This window comes from Paroedura picta, chromosome 1 (genome assembly GCF_049243985.1).
Source record: "Paroedura picta isolate Pp20150507F chromosome 1, Ppicta_v3.0, whole genome shotgun sequence".
Classification (NCBI taxonomy): Eukaryota; Metazoa; Chordata; class Lepidosauria; order Squamata; family Gekkonidae; genus Paroedura; species Paroedura picta.
The window spans coordinates 117,932,040-117,955,066 of NC_135369.1; the positions used below are offsets into that span (position 1 = coordinate 117,932,040).

Consider the following 23,027-nt stretch of genomic DNA (forward strand, 5'->3'; position numbering starts at 1 on the left):
CAGATCAAGCCTTGGATCTTGTTCATTAACTGTAGTATGAATTAATTGTGGTTTGTTGTGAAATTTGAATTCACAAATCACAGAGTCTCTTTGCCCTTCATGATTACAAGATAATATTGATAGGTATTTAGCTGGCTTTAAGTCAGGATCTGTGCCTTGATTCATCTTTACTTTAATTTTTTTGACGGACTAGTGTTTTGTGTTGTTTTGGTTGTCACAGCCAACTCATGGTGACCTCATAGGATTTTCAAGGCAAGAGACATTCAGAAGTGGTTTGCCATGGCCTGCCGTCACATCATGACATCCCTTCACATATTTTAAGATAGTGACCATGTCTCTTTTTAAAAATGCTTTGAAATCCCTTGTTCTTTTTCATAAATAGTTCACAGGAACAGGAAATCATCCTTGTTGACAGTAGTAGAAATGGGCATGAACCAGCTGACAAACCAATGTTCATCTAGAATTTGGGTTGGTTTGTAATTTGCAAACTACCGCGGACTTTCATGATTTTTAGTGCAGTTTGTGGTGATTCAAGAAGAGCAGAAAGAAGGAGCTTTCAGCTCTTCATGAACAACATCTGAACTCAGCTGATGGCTCAGAGCCATGTAAACCAGCTATTTAGAAACCCCTGTTTTTTGTTCCCTGGAGCTTTTCATGGGGAGTAGAAAGCAGGTTTTCCTGGATTTGGAAAATATACTAGTTTTAAAGCAGACAAATATATCGGCATGGAAAGTTTGTTTTGTTTTTTAAATATATATATTGTGAACTTCATGTTTCCAGGGGGAATTAGAACAGGAAAGACAGCAACATGAAGCCATGATTGTAGCCATGAGAGAAGAGGAGAAATTCAAAGTTGACAGAATGGCTCGTGATCTGGAAATTAAATGGACAGAAAACCTTCGGCAAGTATCCCCGCTCCCCTTCTTCATAAAGGATGCATTGAATATGGTATTAAAAGGTAAAGGTAAAGGTATCCCCTGTGCAAGCACCGAGTCATGTCTGACCCTTGGGGTGATGCCCTCTAGAGAGCCAGCTTGGTGTAGTGGTTAGGAGTGCGGACTTCTAATCTGGCATGCCAGGTTCGATTCTGCACTCCTCCACATGCAACCAGCTGGGTGACCTTGGGCTCACCATGGCACTGATAAAATTGTTCTGACCAGGCAGTGATATCAGGGCTCTCTCAGCCTCACCCACCTCACAGAGTATCTGTTGTGGGGAGAGGGATGGGAAGGTGACTGTAAGCCGCTTTGAGCCTCCTTCGGGTAGGGAAAAGCGGCATATAAGAACCAACTCTTCTTCTTCTTCTTCTTCTAGCGTTTTCATGGCAGACTCAATAGGGGTTGGTTTGCCAGTGCCTTCCCCAGTCATTCCCGTTTACCCCCCAGCAAGCTGGGTACTCATGTTACTGACCTCGGAAGGATGGAAGGCTGAGTCAACCTTGAGCCGGCTGCTGGGATTGAACTCCCAACCTCATGGGCAGATAGCTTCAGAAAGCATGTCGCTGCCTTACCACTCTGCGCTACAAGAGGCTCTAATATGGTATTGCTAGGATGTATTAAGGGCATATGAGCCTTGCTGCATTAGGCCAATGGTTCATAGTGTCCTGTTTCAGGCCAAGCAGTAAATCTGGAGAGCCAGCAACAGGACATAAAGGCCAAGGGAATGTTGCCTCCTGGCACTGGTATTCAGAGGTTTACTGACCCTGAAGATTCCCTGTACCCACTGATAGACCTGTCCTCCATGAATCCCTTTTTAAAGCTATCTGCCAAACACTACATCACAGCATTCTCTGACAGCAAATTCTCTATTTTAATCAGTAATTGTGTAAAGTTGTTTTTCCTTTTGTCTATCCTGAATCTACTGCACATCAACTTTATGAAATGCCTTTGAGTTCTAGTGTTTTTTTTTTGGGGGGGGGGGGAGTTCTCTACCATGTCTCTTTTCAGAACTGAAATCCCAGATTCTTTAGCCTTTACTCATAGGAAAAGTGCTCCAGCCCTTAATCATCTTAGTTGCCCTCTTCTGCATTTTTTCAGTTTGGCAGTCATTTTTTGAGATAAGGTGACCCAATTGCACACAGTATTCCAAATAAATCAATATGGGAGCAATATAAAAGTGTCTGTTCTGCTTTCAATCCCTTTTCTAATATTCCCTAGCATTAAAAGTACCTTTTTCATTGCCAGAGCACACTGGGTAGACACTTTTGTTGAGTTATCTACTACAATCCTAGGGTCTCTTTCCCTTTCAGTCTCAGGAAGTTCAGAACCTATTAGCAGAAACTTGAAGTTGGGATTTTTTGTTCCTATATGTTCCTTTTGTTCCTTACACTTACTTGCACTGATCTGCATTTGACACATGATTGCCCACTCATTCAGTTTGTAGAGCTCTTCACAATCATCTTCACAATCCTGAATAAATTAGTGTTATCTGCAAACTTGGCCACTATACTTCTCACTTCCAATTCTGGAACATCTATGAAAATATTAAATATTACTGGGCCTAGTACCAATCCTTGTAGGACCCCACTGCCCATTTATTCTGCATCCTTTTGTTTAATCAATTTTAAGAGGACCCATCCTCTTAAGAGGAATGGGAAGGCGACTGTAAGCTGCTTTGAGCCTCCTTCGGATAGGGAAAAGTGGCATATAAGAACCAACTCTTCTTCTTCTTTTCCTGTGACTGGTAAGCTTACTCAGGAATCTTTAGTGAGGTACCTTTTCAAAAGCCTTTTAGAACTTAAAGTATATCATGTCTACTGGGTCACTGATAACTGTATGTTCATCTTCATGGCTTCTGCGCAGTCACACATGGGTTCTGCAGAGATGCAGGCCTGCCATGGAGAAATAACTAGCCAGCTTAAAGCTTTAAAAGCTCCCAAGAGTGCTCGCCCCTCCATTCACAGAGTGACTTTCCTGCCCAAAGTCACGTGATATGGAAGGAGCTAGCATTCTCCCCTCAGTCCTTTTTTTACTGCTGGTAGAAGGACGCTAGTCTCAGGATCATTTGTGGTGAGATTTCAACTGTTTTTCAACATCTTTGTGAAAATTGGTGAGGATAATGGCACTTTTTAAAGTGTTCGTAGTGTGGTGAGAAGATGGCTCAAACTGATGGCCACTCCTCATGTTTACTTTGCCTCAATTTCTTCATAAGCCCATAAGACTGTGGAGGCTCAGAGAGCAACCTCTCAGCCCCCAAAGAAGAAGAGAGCTGCGGCTCCTTCATAAACAAGATCTCCCCTGGCTTCTGTGTCATCAAAAGGAGCCAGGAGTCATGTCTTCTCACCAACGCGACTGCATTCAGGGTTGAGAGAGTAGTCTCGAGGTCGAGAGACAACACTCGTGTTGACTGCGGGGCACCAAGATGACTCACCAACGCGATGCCCTTCGACATCGGCCAAGACTTTGCACGACCTCGTGCATTTGGCGCCAACAGAAGCCGCCTTGGTGGCTATGACACCTGAACTTCTACCCCTGTCGAGAGAGGACTGGCGGGAATCCTCAATGTCGTGTTGCTGATGATCACTGCCAACGCTAAGACCACTTTTTGTTCAGGCCGTCATTACAGAGGGTAAAGACCTGGCAAGATAATAGGTCAAAACATCCAGACATGGTGTGGACTGTTTGGGCAGGGTGATGGCCACTGCCATTGTCATGCGCCGATATTCCTGGCTAAAATCTTTGATGCTATCAAATGATATTCAAACTGCATTAGAGGAATTTCCCTTTGAAGGTACAGACTGATGAGGTCTTAGAAAAAATGCAGAAATATTACCTTCAAGCAAAATGTTTGGACATAGGGGGTGCTTCTACTACTCAACCTTGCCCTAGGCAGTGGGGCCAACCCTATTTCCGCAGCCAGTCTTTCAGGTCCTCTTATTTCTTCGACAATAGGGCCAGGGATTTCCCCCCAAACCTCCGATTCCAACAACAATTTCGTAGTGGGGGAGGGGATGATGCAACCATCAGGCTGCTTCTGACAGGTGCCCAGGGTTGGCAAACTCAGTCCCAATGACTGACTGATACTTCCCGCTTCAATGGCAGGTTAGTAGACCAACAATCTAAGACTTAACATCCAGAACAAGTTCCTGCCAGAGCAGTTCCTCAGTGGAACAGTCTTCCTCAGGAGGTGGTGGGTTCTCCTTTGGAAGGTTTTAACAAAGGCTACATAGCCATCTGACAGAAATGCTGATTCTGTGAAGTTAGGCAAATTGTAAGTGGGTGGGCAGAAGGGACTGTGCCTGAGCTTGGCTCTTGTGGCCCTTTCTTGCATGCCCAGAGAAATCCTAATGGCCACTTTAGGGTCAGAAGGCGAATTTCCTCCAGACCAGACTGAGTAGAGATTCTGGGATTTGGGGGGGGGGGGGCATCATCTGGACATGGAATTGGGGTCACTGTGGGTAGGCAGCTGGTTGTGAATTCCCTGCATTCTGCAGGGAATTGGACTAGATGACCCTGGAGGTCCCTTCCAACTCTAATATTCTATGACCATCAGGACCTGGACACTTAGTGGCTCTTAATTTCCCCAGTAGGTCTAGAACCTAATTTCTCATTACCCCAACTTGACTCAGTTCTTCAGACTCCATTCCTGAAAATAGGGGTTTTGGCTATATACATGCCCCAACATCCTACGGTGCACACAGAGGCAACTAATTCGTTTAGCTTCTCCTTTAGCTATCCTTTTATTCCTTGGTTTTCCAAAGTAATGATCATCCCAATTGCTTCTCTGGATGGTTTCAAGTTCTGAATATGTTTAAAGAAATGCTTATTTTTTGTCTTGATGCTTTTAGCAATCCATTCCTCAGATTTTTTTTTTGCATAGCTAATTATTAACTTACACATCTTTGGTCAGATCCTGTGCTCCCTTCTGTTCACTTTGTTGGGATAGACCTTTCACTTTTTTTTTTTTTTAATAATAATTTTATTGTTTATTATTATATAAAGCATTTACAGAGAAGTTGTAAAGAAAAAGCGACCAGTTGATATGGTTTGCCATCTCTTTTAACATAGATATTTAGTTCTCATCACATATTATTCCTAGTCTAGAAGTTTTTACCATTTTTCTTAGCCAAGTGATTGTTAATACATATGAGATCTGTTATAGGAATACATTCTGTTATTATCTTAAATGATATTAGGTCAGTCTCCTTCATAAATTGGCCCTGACCCAAGAATTACTACTGTTGTCTTGTTAATGCCTATAAAATATGGTTTGTCATCCTCTTTTGGCATACATATTAACATACATATTCAATTCCCATCGCATATTAATCCTGATCTAGGAGTTATTACCATCTTTCTTAACAAAGTAGTTGTTGATACATAGGAAAGTATAATCTATTATAAGGATATATTCTATTATTGTCTTAAATGATATAAAGTCAGTTCCCTTCATATATTGGACCTGTCCTAAAGGTTGCTACTGCTATTTTTCTCCCAGGAAGCCAGGAGAATACTCCATTGTTCAGCTCATCTTTCAGGTGGTCGCAGAAAATGAAATTGTGTTTTTTTCCATAGTAGAGTGTTTCTGATTGTCCTTCTGTCAGGGCCAGAGAAATCTCTTACTTGATTCTTGCCTGTAATCGCCTTTGAGGGGGCTCTGAATCCTTTGTCAATCTGGATCTCTTCCTCTGGTCGCACAGAAATATCTCCTGATAGCTTCCTAGTTGCTGCCGCTTTTGAATAGACTCTTTTTATTTTGCTGATCCAAGTCATTTCCTGCTCTGAATAGACTTCCAGGTTTTTGGTACTTTCCTTCTGTGGATCTCTTTTCCCAGGTTCTTTAAAGATACTTTGGGTTTTTACATCTCTGGCACTCTCTCCCTCCAGTTGATTAGCTTCCAGACATTGAAGTTTCACTTGATTTACTGTTAGCTGAGCTGCGTCATCAGCTGGTCTCTCCGGACCTTGGGCTCCATCCAAAAGCTCCCCCTTAGTCCCACGAATTTCCTTTTCCAGCTTATTGACTGCTTTCAGTATCTCTGAGTTTCCTTTGCATAACAAATGGAAAAGCTGTGCCTTAGTTAATTCTTCCATAGTTCTAGGCAGTCACAAACTGTAAACAGAAAGTCTCGTAAGGTCTCGCGGGAGCACGAGCGATCCCAAATTATCAGTTTGTCGATCTCCGTATCAAGTCAAATTCCCCCACTGAACCTTCACCCATAAATCTTCAAAGCACTCTCTTTGTTTGGTTAATGGGTATAATTAGCTGGGAGTCTCTCACTCGGGGAAAGAAGGAATTCGCTTGTGAATTGGTTGAGGGGGGGGGAGGGAAGAGCTTGTGGGAGAAGAGAGAGAAAAGCCAGAAAGCTTTCAATTCTTACTGTTGTAGGTTCCAGCTTCTGTCAGCTTCTGCTCCTGTCGATCTGGTAAATGATGGTCTGGGAAGAATGTGAGGTCGGCTGGTCGTTTCAAGCTTGTAAAGTTGTTTGCGACAAAGACGCCATCGTGACCTTGAGCACAAGCCGCTATTAATCCAGGGAGGTCTTACTATCTCCCTACGGATCTGTAGGACCCTCAGGTCACCGTTCCCGGTTCCTGGGGCGACCGGTGAGCAGATTTGCGTATCTGTTCAGGTCAGCCAGGTGCAGAAGCCCCTGACCCTCGGCATGGCTTAAGAGCTGAACAGAAGTCCAGCTTTCTTTATGGCGCCATCTTCAGTTTCCGTCATTCTATCGACCTTTCACTTTTTGATAGAGGCCTTTTTACTTTCTGTGGCTTCCTTGACTTGGGTCTTATGCATGCAGGTATTCTTGTAGACTTGGTGGTACCTTTCCTAAACTAGGGAGTGCCTTCTATCTTGGTTTCAGTTAGTGTGGTTTTAAAAGAGCTTCCAAGCATCCTGTATGGATCTGGCCATCTTGTGTTTCAGTTTCCTTCTAACTATTCCCTCCATTTTTGTAATATTCCCTTTTTTGAAATCAAACATGACTCTTGGCCTTTAGGGATAATTTACCATTTACAAGATTGCTGAACTTAATAGCATTGTGGTCAACAGCTCTCAACTGACACAACAACATCTACATCTCTCATCAAGTCTTGAGTCCAGCTCAGAACCGAGATCCATCTTTCTGGTTAGCTCTGTCACCAATTGTTCTAGTGCACAGTCATTTATGCGGTCTGGGAGTCTCATTTCTGTGGCATGACCTGAGCACAATTACTCAGACAACATGAGGATAGCTGAGGGTAGTGACCCAGGATCACATTATATGCTTTAGCCACCTCCTTTCATTCCAAATAATATTCTTGCTAGTTTTCTTAAGGCCTGGTGTATGTTTTCCTTCCATTTTTTCTTCTCAGGCAGGAATGTAATAAACTGCGAGAAGAGCTGAGGCTTCAGCATGAAGAAGATAAAAAGTCAGCAATGACTCAACTTTTGCAGCTGAAAGAAAGGGAAAAAAATGCTGCCAGAGATAGCTGGCAAAAGAAAGTAGAAGATCTGTTGGATCAGGTAACTGGAATTATTTATGAGGGCTATCATCTTTTATATAATTTTTATAAGAGGGATATACAAATGCAGAACTAATTAATTTAGAATTGGTGTAATAAGATGCTAAAGTGCTACTGTTCATACTGTATATTAAGAAATGTAAATGTTCCATGCAACAGTACCTAACTGGACAAATGAAGGCAAAACCATGTTCTCCTCTCCAGTGTATAGCTTTGGAATAGGAATCTGCGTGACTGTCATTTAGGGTCATGGGAAATCCTGGTTCAAAATAATGGAAAAGCATTGAACACCAATCCATTAATCATTGAACTGGTCAAAAACTCAGGTGGCTCAGTGCATGATGAATAACAGTGCTGTCACAAATTTTAAAACATTGTATTATTAAACTATCATGACCAATATAGCCTGCAAAAATGTACACAGAGTAAGAACGTTACAGTTAAGTGTGAGAAACAAATTCAAATTATGACCTTAATCCTGATCTTTCAAAAGCCATGTAAAATGCACACGGTTTCAAAAACTAAAGATATAGACATTTGTTGAACTGAAGATTGTCAGGTAATAAGTATATACAGAAAATGTGTTCCCATCAGAGACTACCTGCTTTTGTGTCTGGAGTGCTTTATAACTACAAACAATATCTAAAAATAGCTCAGTCTATCAGCAATTAAAGAAAAACAAATGTTAACATTTTAGGCACATTTTAGAGACATAACAATGAGATACAGTTGAATAAAGGGAAAGGGTCCATCTATGCCCTTCAGATCAAAGGAAAAATAATATGTGGGAAAACTTGTTTTAGAATATTAGGAAGTTAGGGTTTCTAAACTGTTTGAGTTGTTTGCTTTTGCCAGTGTTTATAATTAGTAAAGTATATTTTGTCTTACATACTTTAAAAATAATAATAAATGTGTATATAAGTATCAAAGAAAAATATGAGGATGAAAAAATCCAGTACATACACAGGTACCAAGAAACAAGCCACAAAAACTGAAAATACTTAGAAAGAAAAAAACCCAAATTTCAACAAATCAAATCCCATATTTTTCATGATACAAATCTTGTGTAGTTATTTATTTATTAAAAATATTGCCTAACTGATTGCATATTCATAATTCATAATCTAGAATTTCTGAAATCTATTCAACATTTTGTAAACTGTAGTACACTGCTGGGGGGGAAAGTGATTTGATTGTGTGTTGCATTTCAATATTGACACTTTCTTTTTGCACAATTAGATTTTGAAAAAAATACTACTCAAGCTTTTATAAATACATTGAGGAAGGGAAGGCCGTAAAACATTGAGCCACTCGTTAAGGTTCTTATTAGTTTAAGAAATGAAATAGTGATGGACGTTAATCTAAAATGGCTGATGTCTGAATCATAAATCATATGTCAAACAATGAAATTACCCATCATTCACTTTTTATAATTGTACTGATCATATGTTATGCCTGATGTATATGGTGGTCATATCACTTATACATTCTGATAGTACATCTTCAGCTTGTTAGTAAATGGTGCATTATTATTATTATTATATAAAATATAGTTTTGCTATGGATCTGTAAATTTTATTTATTTAAAACATTTTGATGCCACCTTTCTACCCAATCAGGGTCTCCAAGTCAACTAAGGAAAATTTATATCTAAATCACAGGCAGTAGAAGTCAACTAAGGACTTTGAGGAAAGGCTTAAATAAAAGAGCCTAAGTATTGTATCGTAAGGTTGTTTAAAAACAACAGCAAAATGTACACGTTAGCTATTTCAGTTGAATAGCTGCTCATTTCATTTAAAATATACCAAAACATTAAATCTAAAAGGCAGTAATACTTGACCTTTCTGCCATAATGTGTTTACTAAAGGATATGCATCAGTTTGGATCAAAACAAAAATAATTTGAATATAGGAACATAATCAATTTCTGAGATAGAAACCAAAAGTTTTTTTCTTTTCAGTTTTTAATTTTAAAAAGTGAAGACATTAAAATGAATACATGTGATTTCCCTATGTGTTTCATTGACTTATGTAATAAAACCATAGCAAAAATTTTGTGTTAGTTTGTTTCCAAACAATTTTTAGCATATTTTTCCTTGTGCGATTAATATTAATGTTTTGTGTTTTACTGTCCCTTCTTTATCCCATCTTCTTAGTTATTTCTGAATGTTTCCCTTTATTCCTGTGATCTTTCCTTCATAGCGGCACTGTCTGGGTGAAGCTTTGCATAAATCTATCAGCAATGTAAGTGAGTTGCACTTACAATTTGTACATGAGGGCATGCTTGCACTACTCAGCTTGCATTCTGGCCAGTGCTGCTTCAAAGCATTAGCCTCTGAACTAAAAAGAATGACGTTCAAGGGAAGTGATTACACATTAATTTCATCTGAAACTCTGTGCTGCATTCATTCATGTGTATATGTGTTCATATCATTCAACATCAAGCATTTCACAGTCATTTTATGTGATGTAAAAGCAAGCTTGCGGACAGTACATGTGCACATTATAAAGCTTTTTATAAAGCATGAAATGTGTGGTTCTATGTTACAGTTGACAATATGTAGTAATGCAACCCAATTATAGTTGAGCTACTATTTTTCCTTCCATTGTTTCTATAAACAGGGATCAAAACAACTATGTACAGTACACTACACAGTCACTAGTGCTTTCTTGTCCCCTTTGTAAAATCCCTCACACATCCCAAATAAGCTAGCCTTTGAGGGTCAAGGGACCCTCAGGAGCAGTATGCAGTAAAGCGCAGGTAATGCCATTAGGAGGATAGGAACTTAGTGTCTCCTTGGTGTCCATATAGAAGTGCCTTGATTCTGATACAGGGCAGTTTGGAAATTAACCAATATTTTAAGATAATGTTCAATAAAAATGCAACTATATTAATAATAGTTATCTTCCTTTCCAAACAACAGTCTCTATGGCAATAGAGTTATGATAGTAAAGACTGTGAGGGTAAAACTCTATGGCTGTGCCACAGTTTGTTAATACAGATACAGTGAGTTCAAATCTAAAACTGTCTCAAACCATGGGTAAGTTTGTAGGCATGCATGGCCAGTTCTAGACAGCCTTAAGAGGAGAAGAACACAACAACAGCTTGAATTGTTTTATGGTAGCTGGACATCCGTTAAAATTGGCACACATTGTTTTTGTTTAAAACAAGTTTTCTAATTCAACTGAGTGATCATTTGTAAGGAATTTTGAGAATATCTCTAGCTGTATGTTGAGTTGTAGCTCAGTAATAAATCATATACCTAGTGATAATATACTGCATCTTGAGGTACCATGTTCATTCTCTGTGACATCTCTTTTTAAAAGTCTTCTCTCTGATTAAAACCTTAGAATCATAGAATCATAGAGTTGGAAGGGACCTCATGGGTCATCTAGTCCAACCCTTTGCACTATGCAGGACACTCACATCCCAATCGCTCATCTACTGTAACCTGCCACCCCTTTGCCTTCACAGAATCAGCCTCTCCATCAGATGGCTATCTAGCCTCTGTTTAAAAATTTCCAAACATGGAGAACCCACCACCTTCCGAGGAAGCCTGTTCCACTGAGAAACCACTCTGTCAGGAACTTCTTCCAGATGTTTAGATGGAATTTCTTTTGCATTAATTTCATCCCATTCATTCTGGTCTGTCCCTCTGGGGCAAGAGAGAACAATTCTGCTTCATCCTCCATATGGCACCTTGGAAGAAGAACTGCCAATTAGAATAGAAAATACTGAGTCTAGAAAGACCAGTGATCTGATTTAATATAAGACAGTTTGTTCTGACTTGCTACCTCTCTTAGATATGGTTGTATAAGATTGTTGATATAGTGAATAATGCAAATAATGTTTTTACTGTGACTTCCAAATGTAACATTTAAAATGAGCTGTTATGTTATTATTATTTTATTTATTATAAAAACAAGGCAAAATGAAGATGAAGGAACAAATGTTTAATAATTGTACAACCCCTACACATTTTATGTGCAACTTTGACAGGAGGAATTTTTCAGATTCTTTTGAGTTTTGTTCCCATATATCTAAATAGAGTGATTGTATCGGTTGCCCAATTATAATAAAAAAGAAAAAATCCTCAAGATAATTATGCCAATTAACACCCTTAGTTTGTTGGTGTGCTATTTTGAAGAAATACCTCCTCTCCAAATCAATATCTCTAATTCCCAACATGGCCCCAACCATTGATACTTAAACACCCACCCCCATTTTCAAAAATATTAAAAGTTCTTTTTTAAGCAGGGAGATTTAGAAACCTCCCAAAGAGGAATATATTCATGTGTGCATGAAAAATCCATGCAAGTGCATGTAAAAGCTAGGAATTGAAGGAGGAGCCAGGTGAGCCCACGCAAGCTGATGCAGTCTACCACCACCTGTCCTCTCCAAGCCAGCTGGTGGTAGGGAGAAGTTTTAGGAGCCACTCTCACTGCACTCATTAGGTGGCAATGCTGCAGGTGTGTATGTGTGTGGAGGAGCAGGAGTCACTGTCACCCACCCCTCATACGCACAGTTCAGGCAGACAGGTGGGGAGAGGAGACCAGTAACAGCTACCGCTGCTGTCCCCCACCTCCCAGACCAAACAGAAGGACAGATGAGCTGTCATATTGAAAAATGGCCTTGCCTAAAGCAATCAAGTGGCCTGGCAGGAAGTGGGGGGGGGCTCTGCTGCACCTTCCCCCACTAAAAACACCACTGCTGAAGTAGTGCATGGAGTAAGCAAATAAATTGAGATGGGGTTGACTGAAACTGTCACTGAGAAAGCAGTGGTGAAGATGGGCAGGGAGGATGAGAGCATGGACCCCAGAGCATGGTGGGCAAACAAGTGCAGAGGGAAGAGGGAGGGATATAATCAAGCAAAATCCCCCCTGTGAGACTCTTGGGGGGTGAGGGAAGGTTTGGGGGTATCAATCAATCTTTATTTTACGATCGTTTAGTCCAAGGTACAAAAATAAGGGTCAGATGTAGTAACCAAGGCCACCTTTCCAGTGCCATTACTGCCTCTAAGGGAGTAAGACAAGGTTTTGGGAATATTTTTTAAACCTGATTGAATATAAATAAAGTATTACACAGCTTCAGATATTTAATGCAGAGACACCAGTTTCTGGGAAATTAGTAATAGATAATTTATATTACTGTTGATATAATTGATGATAAAACTAAAAGAATAAGGCTTTAAATTGTGGAAGTGCATTCCTTATGATTGTTTGTTATAGTAAAAGCTAGGGATTGTTTGTAACTAAGACTATTTACTAAGGTAATTGAGTTTTCCCTGCTCATGCTTTTCTTCAAAAGGGGATGACAAGTAAATTTCTAAAGCTGCTTTATATAAATAATTGTATGAAATAACTAATTTCATGCATGTTTGCATTGCACATAAAACTTCTTAATTCCATCACTTTCAGTATCTCTTGAAGTTTTGTTCACAAGAAAAAAATTGTTTTTACATACCAGGTATATTTCCTGATATGCTAAAATCAATTAATTAATTTACTTAATCTACATGGGATAATTTTAGGATTTCTTTGTGACTACACTATCCTTAAGCCTGGTCAATGGTGAGTGGTTTGAAGATGAACTGATGTCAAAAAGAAATAATTTCATTACAGCGCAGGAGCCTAAAAGCCAAAAGCAATCTCAATTGATATATTGCTCTGCTCAGGCAATGTAAGTCAAGAAGAGCATCTTGGTTCCCATCGGCAGGCATTCTAGGCATGAGCTATGCAGAGGTGGTTGTCATTGCTTTCCTTTGCATAGCAACCCACATCTTCTTGGTGGTCTCCCAACTAAGTACTGATTGTGGCCAACCCTACTTGGCTTCTAAACCTCAACAAGCCAATCTGGGTTAATTGGGCTGCTAACTTTTCAGAATCCCAGGATAAACACTGAGCAAGCAAACATGAAACAACCAAAAACTCCAGCCCAAGAGTGAAACAAATATTAGGACTTCTGGCAAATTAAGCAGTCACAGGGACTCAGATTTTTCACAGCTAGATAGATTTCATTTTAGGACATTATGCTAAAAATGTTAGCCATTTCAACCATTTATGAACCTGGGTTGTAATAATTCTTTTTATTCAGCAGCAGTGTTTAAATCAAGCCTTGACCTAGATAGCCCAGGCAAGCTTGATTCCATTAGCTCTTGGAAGCTAAGTAGAGTTGACTCTTGTTAGTATTTGGAAGGGAGGCTTCCAAGGATTTGGATGGAGTTCCTGCAAGGAACTCTAGGGGTCATGATACAGAGGCAGGAAATGGCAAACCATCTCTGAACATCCCTTGTCTGACTGGCAGACAATCCTTAGATCTCATGTCTATGCACACCATATGACAAATTAATAAGTAAATAAATAGTCCTTTGATGGTCTGGGCTCCTGCCATAAATCCTAGTATCATGATTATGAGATGAAACATAAATACAGAAAATCAAGATTTTTTAAAAAATAGTTGAGATTAAAAAATCATAGGTTTTTGTTTAATATTAAACTAACTATAGCCTTTAAATTTGCTGCATATATATGTGTGTGTATTCACACACACACACACACACACACACACACACACATATTCTAACCTGTATATAAAATTAGTGTAAAGTAATATAGTAAATAATTATTTAATTATTTCACTTGCGTCATGGATGTAAAATCTATTTTAAATGTAGAGTCACACATCTGCTTTAGTTTGTCTTTCTGAGAAATTAGCCATGATTGTAAATAGTGTTACATACATACTATTGGTGTGCGGATCTATTCTACATTTTGACTGTGCTCATACAGACGAGTTCAAAACATCTTAAGAAACATGATAATGTGTTCTGCCAGTATGAAGCATCATAAGCTCTACAGCCAGTATGTGATGGAGGGATCACTGTCAAGGAAGCATATCCCAACAGCTTCTGGGCCATAGACTGGTAATACTTGAAGGGGGGGTCAATATCTGGGTGGCACCTACACAAAGTGACGTCTGCTCAGGAGGCCTCTACAATAAATTTCCATTTTGGGGATCGGGAAAAATAACATCTAGGTTCAAACAGACATCCAGTTCTCTTACCTGCTGATTTGTTTTTCTATACAACTTGGGACTGCCCAGATCACAATTAGTTTGTGACTTGCTTTTGACCTTGACTGAGGCCTATGATGTCTCTCACCCTGCTTGTCACTTAGGTTTATGTGTTGTATTGGAAAAACTCTAGTGGGTGTTCAAAGGCTGCCAATTGGCAATCAGTGATCTAGAAAGGTGTGGGATATGCAGCAATTCAATAATCTGGGAGGAAAGTATTACAATTAAAGGAACATGGAGTTTCTTTCAAAGCAAAAGACAAAAGAGTGTTTTTATTAGATTTTGACAGTGCTGATATACTTTATGTAAAGTAAACTGGCAACCTGTTTGTCAAATTTTCTGCTGCTCTTAATTATAAAATAGCATTATTATGTTTAATAATTTATTGGCTATCTAGTGTTCCCATATTTTTTCTAAAAATGCTATTGACAAAATAAGCCACAATCTTCTGATGGCATTTAAGGAAGTGTAAGCTTTTATTTTCATGTGGTGAACCCCCGTCTTTCCTCTTCCCAAACTAACACATCCTTCCACCATATAGGAAATTGTCTAATATATTAGGAAAGTACTGTGGTTGGGGGTGGGGAAATAATCATAGAAAATAATAATAGATACAGTCATTTTCTAATTTGATATTTGTACTAATCTTTGCTTTTCTTTGAATTAGATCTCCCTGCTGAAGCAGAATCTAGAAATGCAACTGTCTCAGTCTCAGACCTCAATGCAGCAACTACAGGCACAGTTTAGTCAAGAGCGACAGAGGCTTGCCCAAGAAATTGAAGAATTAGAAGAAGAACATGAACATAGAAATAAGTCCCTGAAAGAAGCACATATGCTTGCATTTCAAGCTATGGAAGACACAAAAGAACAAGAGCAAAAGGTGTGTTGGTTTCATGTTCTATGGCTTCTAACGCCACTGAATTGCTGAATACAGTGAAATTAGGGAAAAAAACAATACTTTATTTTAAAATATTATTCAAAGATAATTTTTTGCCTTCTTTGGGATCCAACAGGTTTTTCAGAAAAAGTAATAATTTACCTCCTATATCTTAAACGGTAATGACTGGGAAAGGCACTGGCAAGGCCACTCTGTATTCAGTCTGCCATGAAAACGCTAGAGGGCATCACCCCAAGGGTCAGACATGGTGCTTGCACAGGGGATACCTTTACCCTTACCTATCTTAATAGGGGTCTCAGAAAGTATTGTAAGCTAAATGTTGTGCCAAGAAAATACCTGACGGGCAAGAAAAAGTCAGCTCTTTAGCACTAGAACCCCTCTTCTCTGGTATGATATTAGTTGGGGGAAATAATAATGTTATGTTTTTAACCTAATTATTGTTTTACAATGTTGTTTACCTGCCTTGGAAGGGTGGGCTAGAAAAATAAAGGTTTATTTATTATTTACCCCATATATATTTTATTTATTATTTACTCCCTATATCCCCACAGGCTTTGCGTACACCACCCCAAGACATCACAGTGACCGTTTATGCACTGGAGGTTTCATGCCGGGCTGCAGGCTGGAGTTTTAGTCGTGGCAGGTTGCCCCACCTCTTCCTGCCCCCACACGGGGGATCATTTGGCCTGGTGCACCTCATCCACCCCTGATTTGTGCTCCTGCATGGGAGCTGGGGCAGTGAAGTTCTCAGTGCGTAAACGGTCAGTGAGGGGCAGTATATAAATTACATGAATAACAATAAGTAAATTTTAACGGTGGTCTCAGAAAGTATTGTAACTTAAATATTGTACCAACAAGCTAATAGGACATGAAGGAAGGAATCGGTGCTGTACTGAGTGCTTGTGATCCATCCTCTCCTGGCTAAAATGATGATCAGTGAATTGGTTCCATTAGGCATTTTGTGGGTCCAGAAGTGTACTTCTGCCAACACAGTAAAGGGAGAGCAATCCCCCCTCCCCCGGTAGACTGCCACATGATATTCAGTACTGTTCCTTGGAATCCTTTGAACTCTGGGGACAACATTTTAAGGTCTACAGTAGATTACAGCAAGAAGGGAAAGTTCTGTTCCACTAGCGGAATGCCATCTTTATAAGAACAGAACACAAGAGCCCAGCTGAGTCAAACCAGTGATTCATGTAGTCCAGCATCCTGTTTCACAGGGCAGCCAATCATCGCCTTGCAGGAATTGCAGACTCCTTTCTAATACTTTCTGACTCCTATTAACTGAATTGGTCACTCCTGCGGGTCTAGTACTGTGAGACAGGGAGAAAAAGGGCACTTGTCTCGTACCAGTTTGCCAGCCCCAGTCATGATACATGCACCCAGATACAGACAAGCAACTTCTCTTATTCAGATTTCATAGGATGTGCCTGAATAAAGATCATGACATTCCCTTGGGATAATAAAAATAGAACCTTTGAGCTTTAGTAAGTAATAAGCAGAGGTAGTTAAACAGTAAAGAAATAGCAAGGCAAAAACCTTGCCTATCTCATTTTTAAAACATTTTATATCTGCATAGAGAACAATTCTTCTTCCAAATTTCTTAGGAACTTGAAGAACGTTTGCAACAAAAGCATTCAGAGGAACTGCAGGTTCTAAAAGAAACCCACAAACAAGCTATGGAAGCTTTCAAACTGGAAATGGAACAGGAACTGCAAACTCTTCGCTTTGAACTGGAAGATGAAGGGAAAGCTATGCTAGGTACAGTACTTTCATGGTGCTTAAAATTTTGCTTCTGGTGCAAACAACATATAGTAATTACTACCCAATATATGGAAAGACCATTATGGACTGTTTTCTGTGCATTGGGTACAGCTAACCTTATTCAAATGCAAACTGACTCGTTTCTGAGGAGTTATGTATTCTCCACAGTGCCCCTTACTGTATATACGAGTATAAGCCAAATTTCTCAGTACATTTTTTACACTGAAAAAGCCTGCCTCGGCTTATACTCGAGTATATATGGTAATTGAAATAAATTCTTTTAAACAGCCTGCTGAGGCTTTGGGAGGCCAGCCAATCATTAAAATGCATTTTGCATTTGCAAAATGTATTGCAGTTCTGAGGAAGTTAGCCTACAGGAAAACAAGTTTTGGGGAAAAAACATTTCCTGGCCAAGCATAGAAGATTTTTCCTTTTTGAAAATCATCTGTGTTTGGCCAGGAAAGTATATGAGGCTAGGAGTCTTCTTACCTGCCTTCTGTTGCTGGCCTCCTGGCCTGTGCTGCTCTGTCTGGTAGAGTAGACTCTTATAGTCTGACTCCCAGAGAGTGTGCTGCTGGCTGGTTGCCTCTGCGCTGAACCATGGAGGATCATCGCTGGAGAAGACATCAACAGTTTGACTGTGGGACTCTGATCTGTCTGTCCTCTTGCCTTCACTTTTCTTCTGCCTCTTCTTAATCACTTCTTCCAAACTATTTTTTTGGTTTTTGTGGGTGGGGTGCGGTGGGTTTTGAGGGTGCTTTGGGATTCACTGTTTCTTTTTCCTAGTGCTTCTTTCTTTTATCTGAGGGGCAGCATTGTTTGGCTTTACTTCTTGGGGTTGTGTTCGTCTTAAAAGTTGATTTTTACAGTTCTTTCTTTTAGTGTTCAGTTTTACAGTTCTTTATTTCAGTGTTTAGTTCTGGGGGAACACTTGTTGTAGTTAGAGTTGTCCATTCTCCTAGTTTGGTAGCTGTTGTACTTGTAGTATGTTGCCAATTTTGGGTACTTTTGTTCTGCTCCGGTTTGCTGGCCTGGGGGGCACTGTTTCATTTTCCTGCCAGAGCTGTTCTCACAGAGCAATTCTCTCAGAGCTCTTGCAGGGTTTCTGGCATAAGGAGAAAAGGGAAGGCGATTGTAAGTCGCTTTGAGACTCCTTTGGTTAGTGAAAAGCGGGGTACAGAACCCAGCAGCTATTCATCTTCTTGACTTTTCTGTATTTGTTGGGGGGGGGGGGAGACTGGATGGGAGAGCCTGTGATGATGAAACATGGATCAAATACTTAGACCACCCTGTACTCCCCCCCTGGAGTACAGTAGGGTAGGTTCACATGATAATCCTACAGAGAATTATCCTCTTTTGCACTTACAGAGTTAGTTTACTGTTTTTCGTCGAAATAAATATTCAAACACATTTAACCTACTGATGTCTCAATTAATATAATTTTATTGGTATCTATTTTTATTTTTGAAATTTATCAGTAGCTGCTGCATTTCCCACCCTTGGCTTATACTCGAGTCAATAGGTTTTCCCAGGTTTTTTGTAGTAAAATTAGGTGCCTCGGCTTATACTCGAGTATATATGGTAATTTTTCAGTATGACCTATTTATTTTTGTGCTGTTATCACCTATTCACATTTTTTTCTCTTTTAGCAGAAGCGAAACCTGGCTATGTCATAATCTTTCCTCAAAGTTCACCTTAACGGGGGGTGGGGTGGGGGGAGAGCAGACAACACATTGCATCAAATCTAGTGTATTTTTGTATTCAGTGCAGCTGCACCAATTTAGTGGATTTGGGGAGAGGGAACAAAAGCCTGTGCCCACAATTCCAAAGAAAGTATATTTTTCTATGAGAGAAATATAATTAACACCAAGACAAACTGGAAAGAAATATAGACCAGCAATATTTCGCATTGGAAGTTATGAACACGGGAAAAGTTGATCAAAACAAAAAGGAGAAAATAACCGGATCATTGTTATTTTGTAAAACCTTTTTTGTTTTATTAATTCATTCTTTGTACTGCTGTGGTGACAATTTTTTCAAATAAAGGGGGGGATTCATTTATTTAAAACTGGTTAAAATTGGTGGTTATTTGCCCCTCCAAAAACCACTAATAAACAACCCTTCCGAAACAAACAGTAATGTAAATGTAGTTTTGTTGTGATTATTTGCAGAGTTATTCTGCTTTAAAAGTTACCCTTATTTCTATTTCCTAGCATCTTTACGCTCAGAACTAAATCATCAGCATGCAGCAGCAATTGATCAGCTAAGGCACAACCATCAGCAAGAACTGGCAGCAGCTAAAATGGAACTTGAAAGAAGCATAGAGCTCAGCAGGCAACAGGTACATACCTTCCGTAGAATCCAAGGAGCATAAGCATGTTTTTATCTACAGGTACATGGCATTTGTTCTCTGAGAATTTTTATCCTGCCCTTCTTCCAAAGTGCTCAAAGTAGTCTACATGGTTCAGCTTTCCTTATTTTACCTTCACAACAGTCCTGTGAGGTAGATTAGACTTTGTGACTGGCTCAAGGTCACCCATCTTGCCAGTCCATGTTGGATTTCCTTCATTAGCTGGATTATTCTTTGGGTAAGATTAATTCTGTTGATACCCAATTGCCAGTGCACAGGGACTCAAGTGGAGAGAAGGGGGTGTCATCAAGTGTTGTCTTTACTCTTGAAAGCTAGGTGGCTAAAAAGGCAAATGGGATTTTGGGCTGTATCAAACGGAGTATTGTGTCCAGATCACCGGAGGTGATGGTACTGCTTTACTCTGCTCTGGTTCAGCCTCACTTGGAATACTGTGTTCAGTTTTGGTCACCCCAATTGAAGAGGGATGTTGACAAACTAGAACGTGTCCAGAAGAGGGCAACAAAGATGGTGAGGGGTTTGGAGACCAAGACATATGAGGAAAGGTTGGGGAAGCTTGGTCTGTTTAACCTGGAGAGGAGACGACTGAGAGGGGATCTGATAACCATCTTCAAGTATTTAAAAGGGTGCCATATAGAGGATGGAGCAGAGTAGTTCTCTCTTGCCCTGGAGGGACAGACCAGAACCAATGGGATGAAATAAATTCAAAAGAAATTCCGTTTAAACATCTGGAAGAAGTTCCTGACAGTTAGAGCGGTTTCTCAATGGAACAGGCTTCCTCAGGAGGTGGTGGGTTCTCCATCTTTGGGCATGTTTAAACAGAGGCTGGATCGCCATCTGACAGAGAGGCTGATTCTGTGAAGGCTCAAGGGGGTGGCAGGTTACAGTGGATGAGTGATTGGGATGTGAATGTCCTGCATTGTGCAGGGGATTGGACGAGATGACCCATGAGGTCCCTTCCAACTCGATTATTTTATGAACTTGATGTTATACACACTATTATCACAAGTTAAACCACTGTCACTCTTGTCTATCTGAATTTATTCATTATGCTGTTGTTATCCTTTGTTATATGTACTTTTATATGTAAACCACCCTGAGCCTGAAGGGAGGGCAGTATACAAATATAATAAATAAATAAATATTGAGACATCCCAAGGGTCTAAAGCAGGCTTTCTCAACCAGGGTTTTGTGAATCCTGGGGTTTCTTGATGGCCTTGGAAGGGTTTCCCAAATGGGTGTGAGTTTATTAATTTTAAATATATTTTTAAAATTTGTTAAACTGTTATTTGGTGACATGATCATAAATGGTCATGTTGACCCTCCCCCCTCCCGCAATGGCCAGTGATGGGTCTGGAGGGGGTAGGGAGGGGCCCTGGGTCTGTGTGCGCACAGGTATTCTTCCCAACCATATTCTGCACAATCACACCACTTCTGGGGTTTCTCAAAGCCTGAAGAATGTTTCAGGGGTTTCTCAATGGTAAAAAAAACTTGAGAACGGCTGGTCTAAAGGGTAGGAACGAGTCTCCTATTGCTGAAAAATAGCAAGTATTGGAATGTCTTCCCACCTTGTCAAAAACTATCCTCAGTGGAAATTATGGTCTGTATATCCAATCATATACATAAGAAACTTTAAGGGTTTTTTTTCAGAAGAGGCCTGTTTATACATGTATATGGAACATCTCTGGTAGTAGAAGACTGTATGATGCATAGACACAGTGTATAGATGCTGGGTCTGAGTCCACAAGGGAGGGCAGACTGTGCAAGAGCTCAGCTCCTTCTTCCCACAATCATTGCTCAGCCATTCTGTCATCTCCAAGTGAGTGCAAGTGAAATGAAGGGGCAGACTCTGAATAGCTTTCTCATGATTAAGTCATTGCAAGGGAAAGGAAGTTCACGGGCAAAAGGAGAAGAAAAGAATCCTAGATCATCCCATCCTTTTAAAATTAGTTTTGAACTTGTAAGTAGAAAGATAAAGGTGGGTATTCACACAGGAACAAATGCACCATATAGAAATACTGTAAAACATTCTTTATTTCTTGGTACTTTCTTATTAGGAAAATGAATTTATGTGCCGGATATCAGATCTGCAGGGTGAACTGAGGCATCGAGACCACCATATATCTGAACTGGATAAGGAGATACTTGCACTGCATGAAAACATAAGTGCACTAACCAAGGAACTGGAGTTTAAAGGGAAGGAAGTGCTCAGAATACGTAGTGAATCCAATCAACAGATTAGGTATGTATATTTGCAGCATCAAGCAGCATGCTATAATTAATGGATTATTCAATCAGGGACAACATGGTATTTGATTTCTTAGATGTGGCACCAAATACTTCAGCAGAGAGACTCAGAACTGTTGCATCTATATGAATCCATTTGATGTCTGCTGATCTAAGCAGCATAGTCTGAAATGTGGATTTACCACTTGCATGCAACTTGCATAGGTTTATTTACTTGCATGCAACTTGCACTGTTTATTCTATTTTTGGGGGGTGTACAACATTTGCATTCTACCTTTCTGTACAATCTGGCTACCAAAACAACCAACAATCAAAACAAAGTGTTACAAAAAGCATCATAAAACCAATTCAAATAAAAATAAAAATGCATGTGTTAAACAAATACAGCAATGAAGACATAAAGCAAGAAAGAGGGAATACCGGGCAAAACAAAAAAAAGTCTTCACTTGCTAGTGGAAGACAGTGATAGATGCAAAGAGATTAATATCCCTGGCAAAGGAATACCATGACTTTGGCATCATGACTAAGAAGACCCTCTCTCAGGTTGCCATCTATCTAACTTGAAACAGTGAGTCACCTGAAGCCTGGCCTCAGATAATTGGAGTGGTTGGGTGGTTTTGTATGGGAGTAGGCAGTTGTTAAGATATGCTGTCTCAAACCATATAGGGCTTTAAAGGCACCAGGACACAAAATTGGATTTGGAAACAAACTAAGAGCCAGTATAGATTGATCAAGACTAGAAGGATGATATGTCTCCTATGAACCACTCTAGTCAACTTCCTAGTTGCAGCATTCAGTACAATTTAAGGTTTCTGAACACTTTTCAAGGGCAGCTCCAGTCAGTGCATTGCAGTAATGTAATCTAGATGTTACCAAGGCATATACCACAGTGGCCAGACCTTTTGTTCTCAGGGAAGGTTGTAGCCGGCTGTGAAGTCACCCCTGTTCATCACCAGCTGCTTATCCAGCAGTCGGCCCAAGTCCAGGGGCACCTTCAAGCTGTAGACCTGCTCCTTCAAGGAAAGTGTAACCACATCCAGAATAGGACAACAGTTCCATCTTGACAGGCTTTGGCTTCCGTTTGTTTGCCTGTATTCGCCAAAAAATTACCTCCGGACATTGCCTGAGGATTTGTGCAGCCTCCCTGAGATGTGCTGGAAGGATGAGATAGTGCTGTCACCCACATAATGGTGAGAACCCAGCCCAAACCTCCAGATAACCTCATCCAGCAACG

The 23,027-nt window shown here is 40.0% G+C and overlaps 1 protein-coding gene across 6 annotated transcripts in view; it reads left to right on the plus strand.

The window, feature by feature from the left end:
- Positions 1-23,027, plus strand: part of FAM184A (family with sequence similarity 184 member A) — an 80,928-nt gene that overhangs the window by 42,141 nt on the left and 15,760 nt on the right. For 4 of the 6 annotated variants that reach the window (XM_077300928.1, XM_077300911.1, XM_077300892.1 and 1 more), the window contains exons 8-14: positions 781-906; positions 7,300-7,446; positions 9,647-9,688; positions 15,184-15,396; positions 17,022-17,175; positions 19,392-19,519; positions 21,604-21,788. In XM_077300928.1, coding sequence (XP_077157043.1) covers positions 781-906; positions 7,300-7,446; positions 9,647-9,688; positions 15,184-15,396; positions 17,022-17,175; positions 19,392-19,519; positions 21,604-21,788 — 995 coding nt within the window. The remainder of the gene's footprint in view (positions 1-780; positions 907-7,299; positions 7,447-9,646; positions 9,689-15,183; positions 15,397-17,021; positions 17,176-19,391; positions 19,520-21,603; positions 21,789-23,027) is intronic. The other 2 variants (XM_077300902.1, XM_077300919.1) reach the window with 1 other exon arrangement.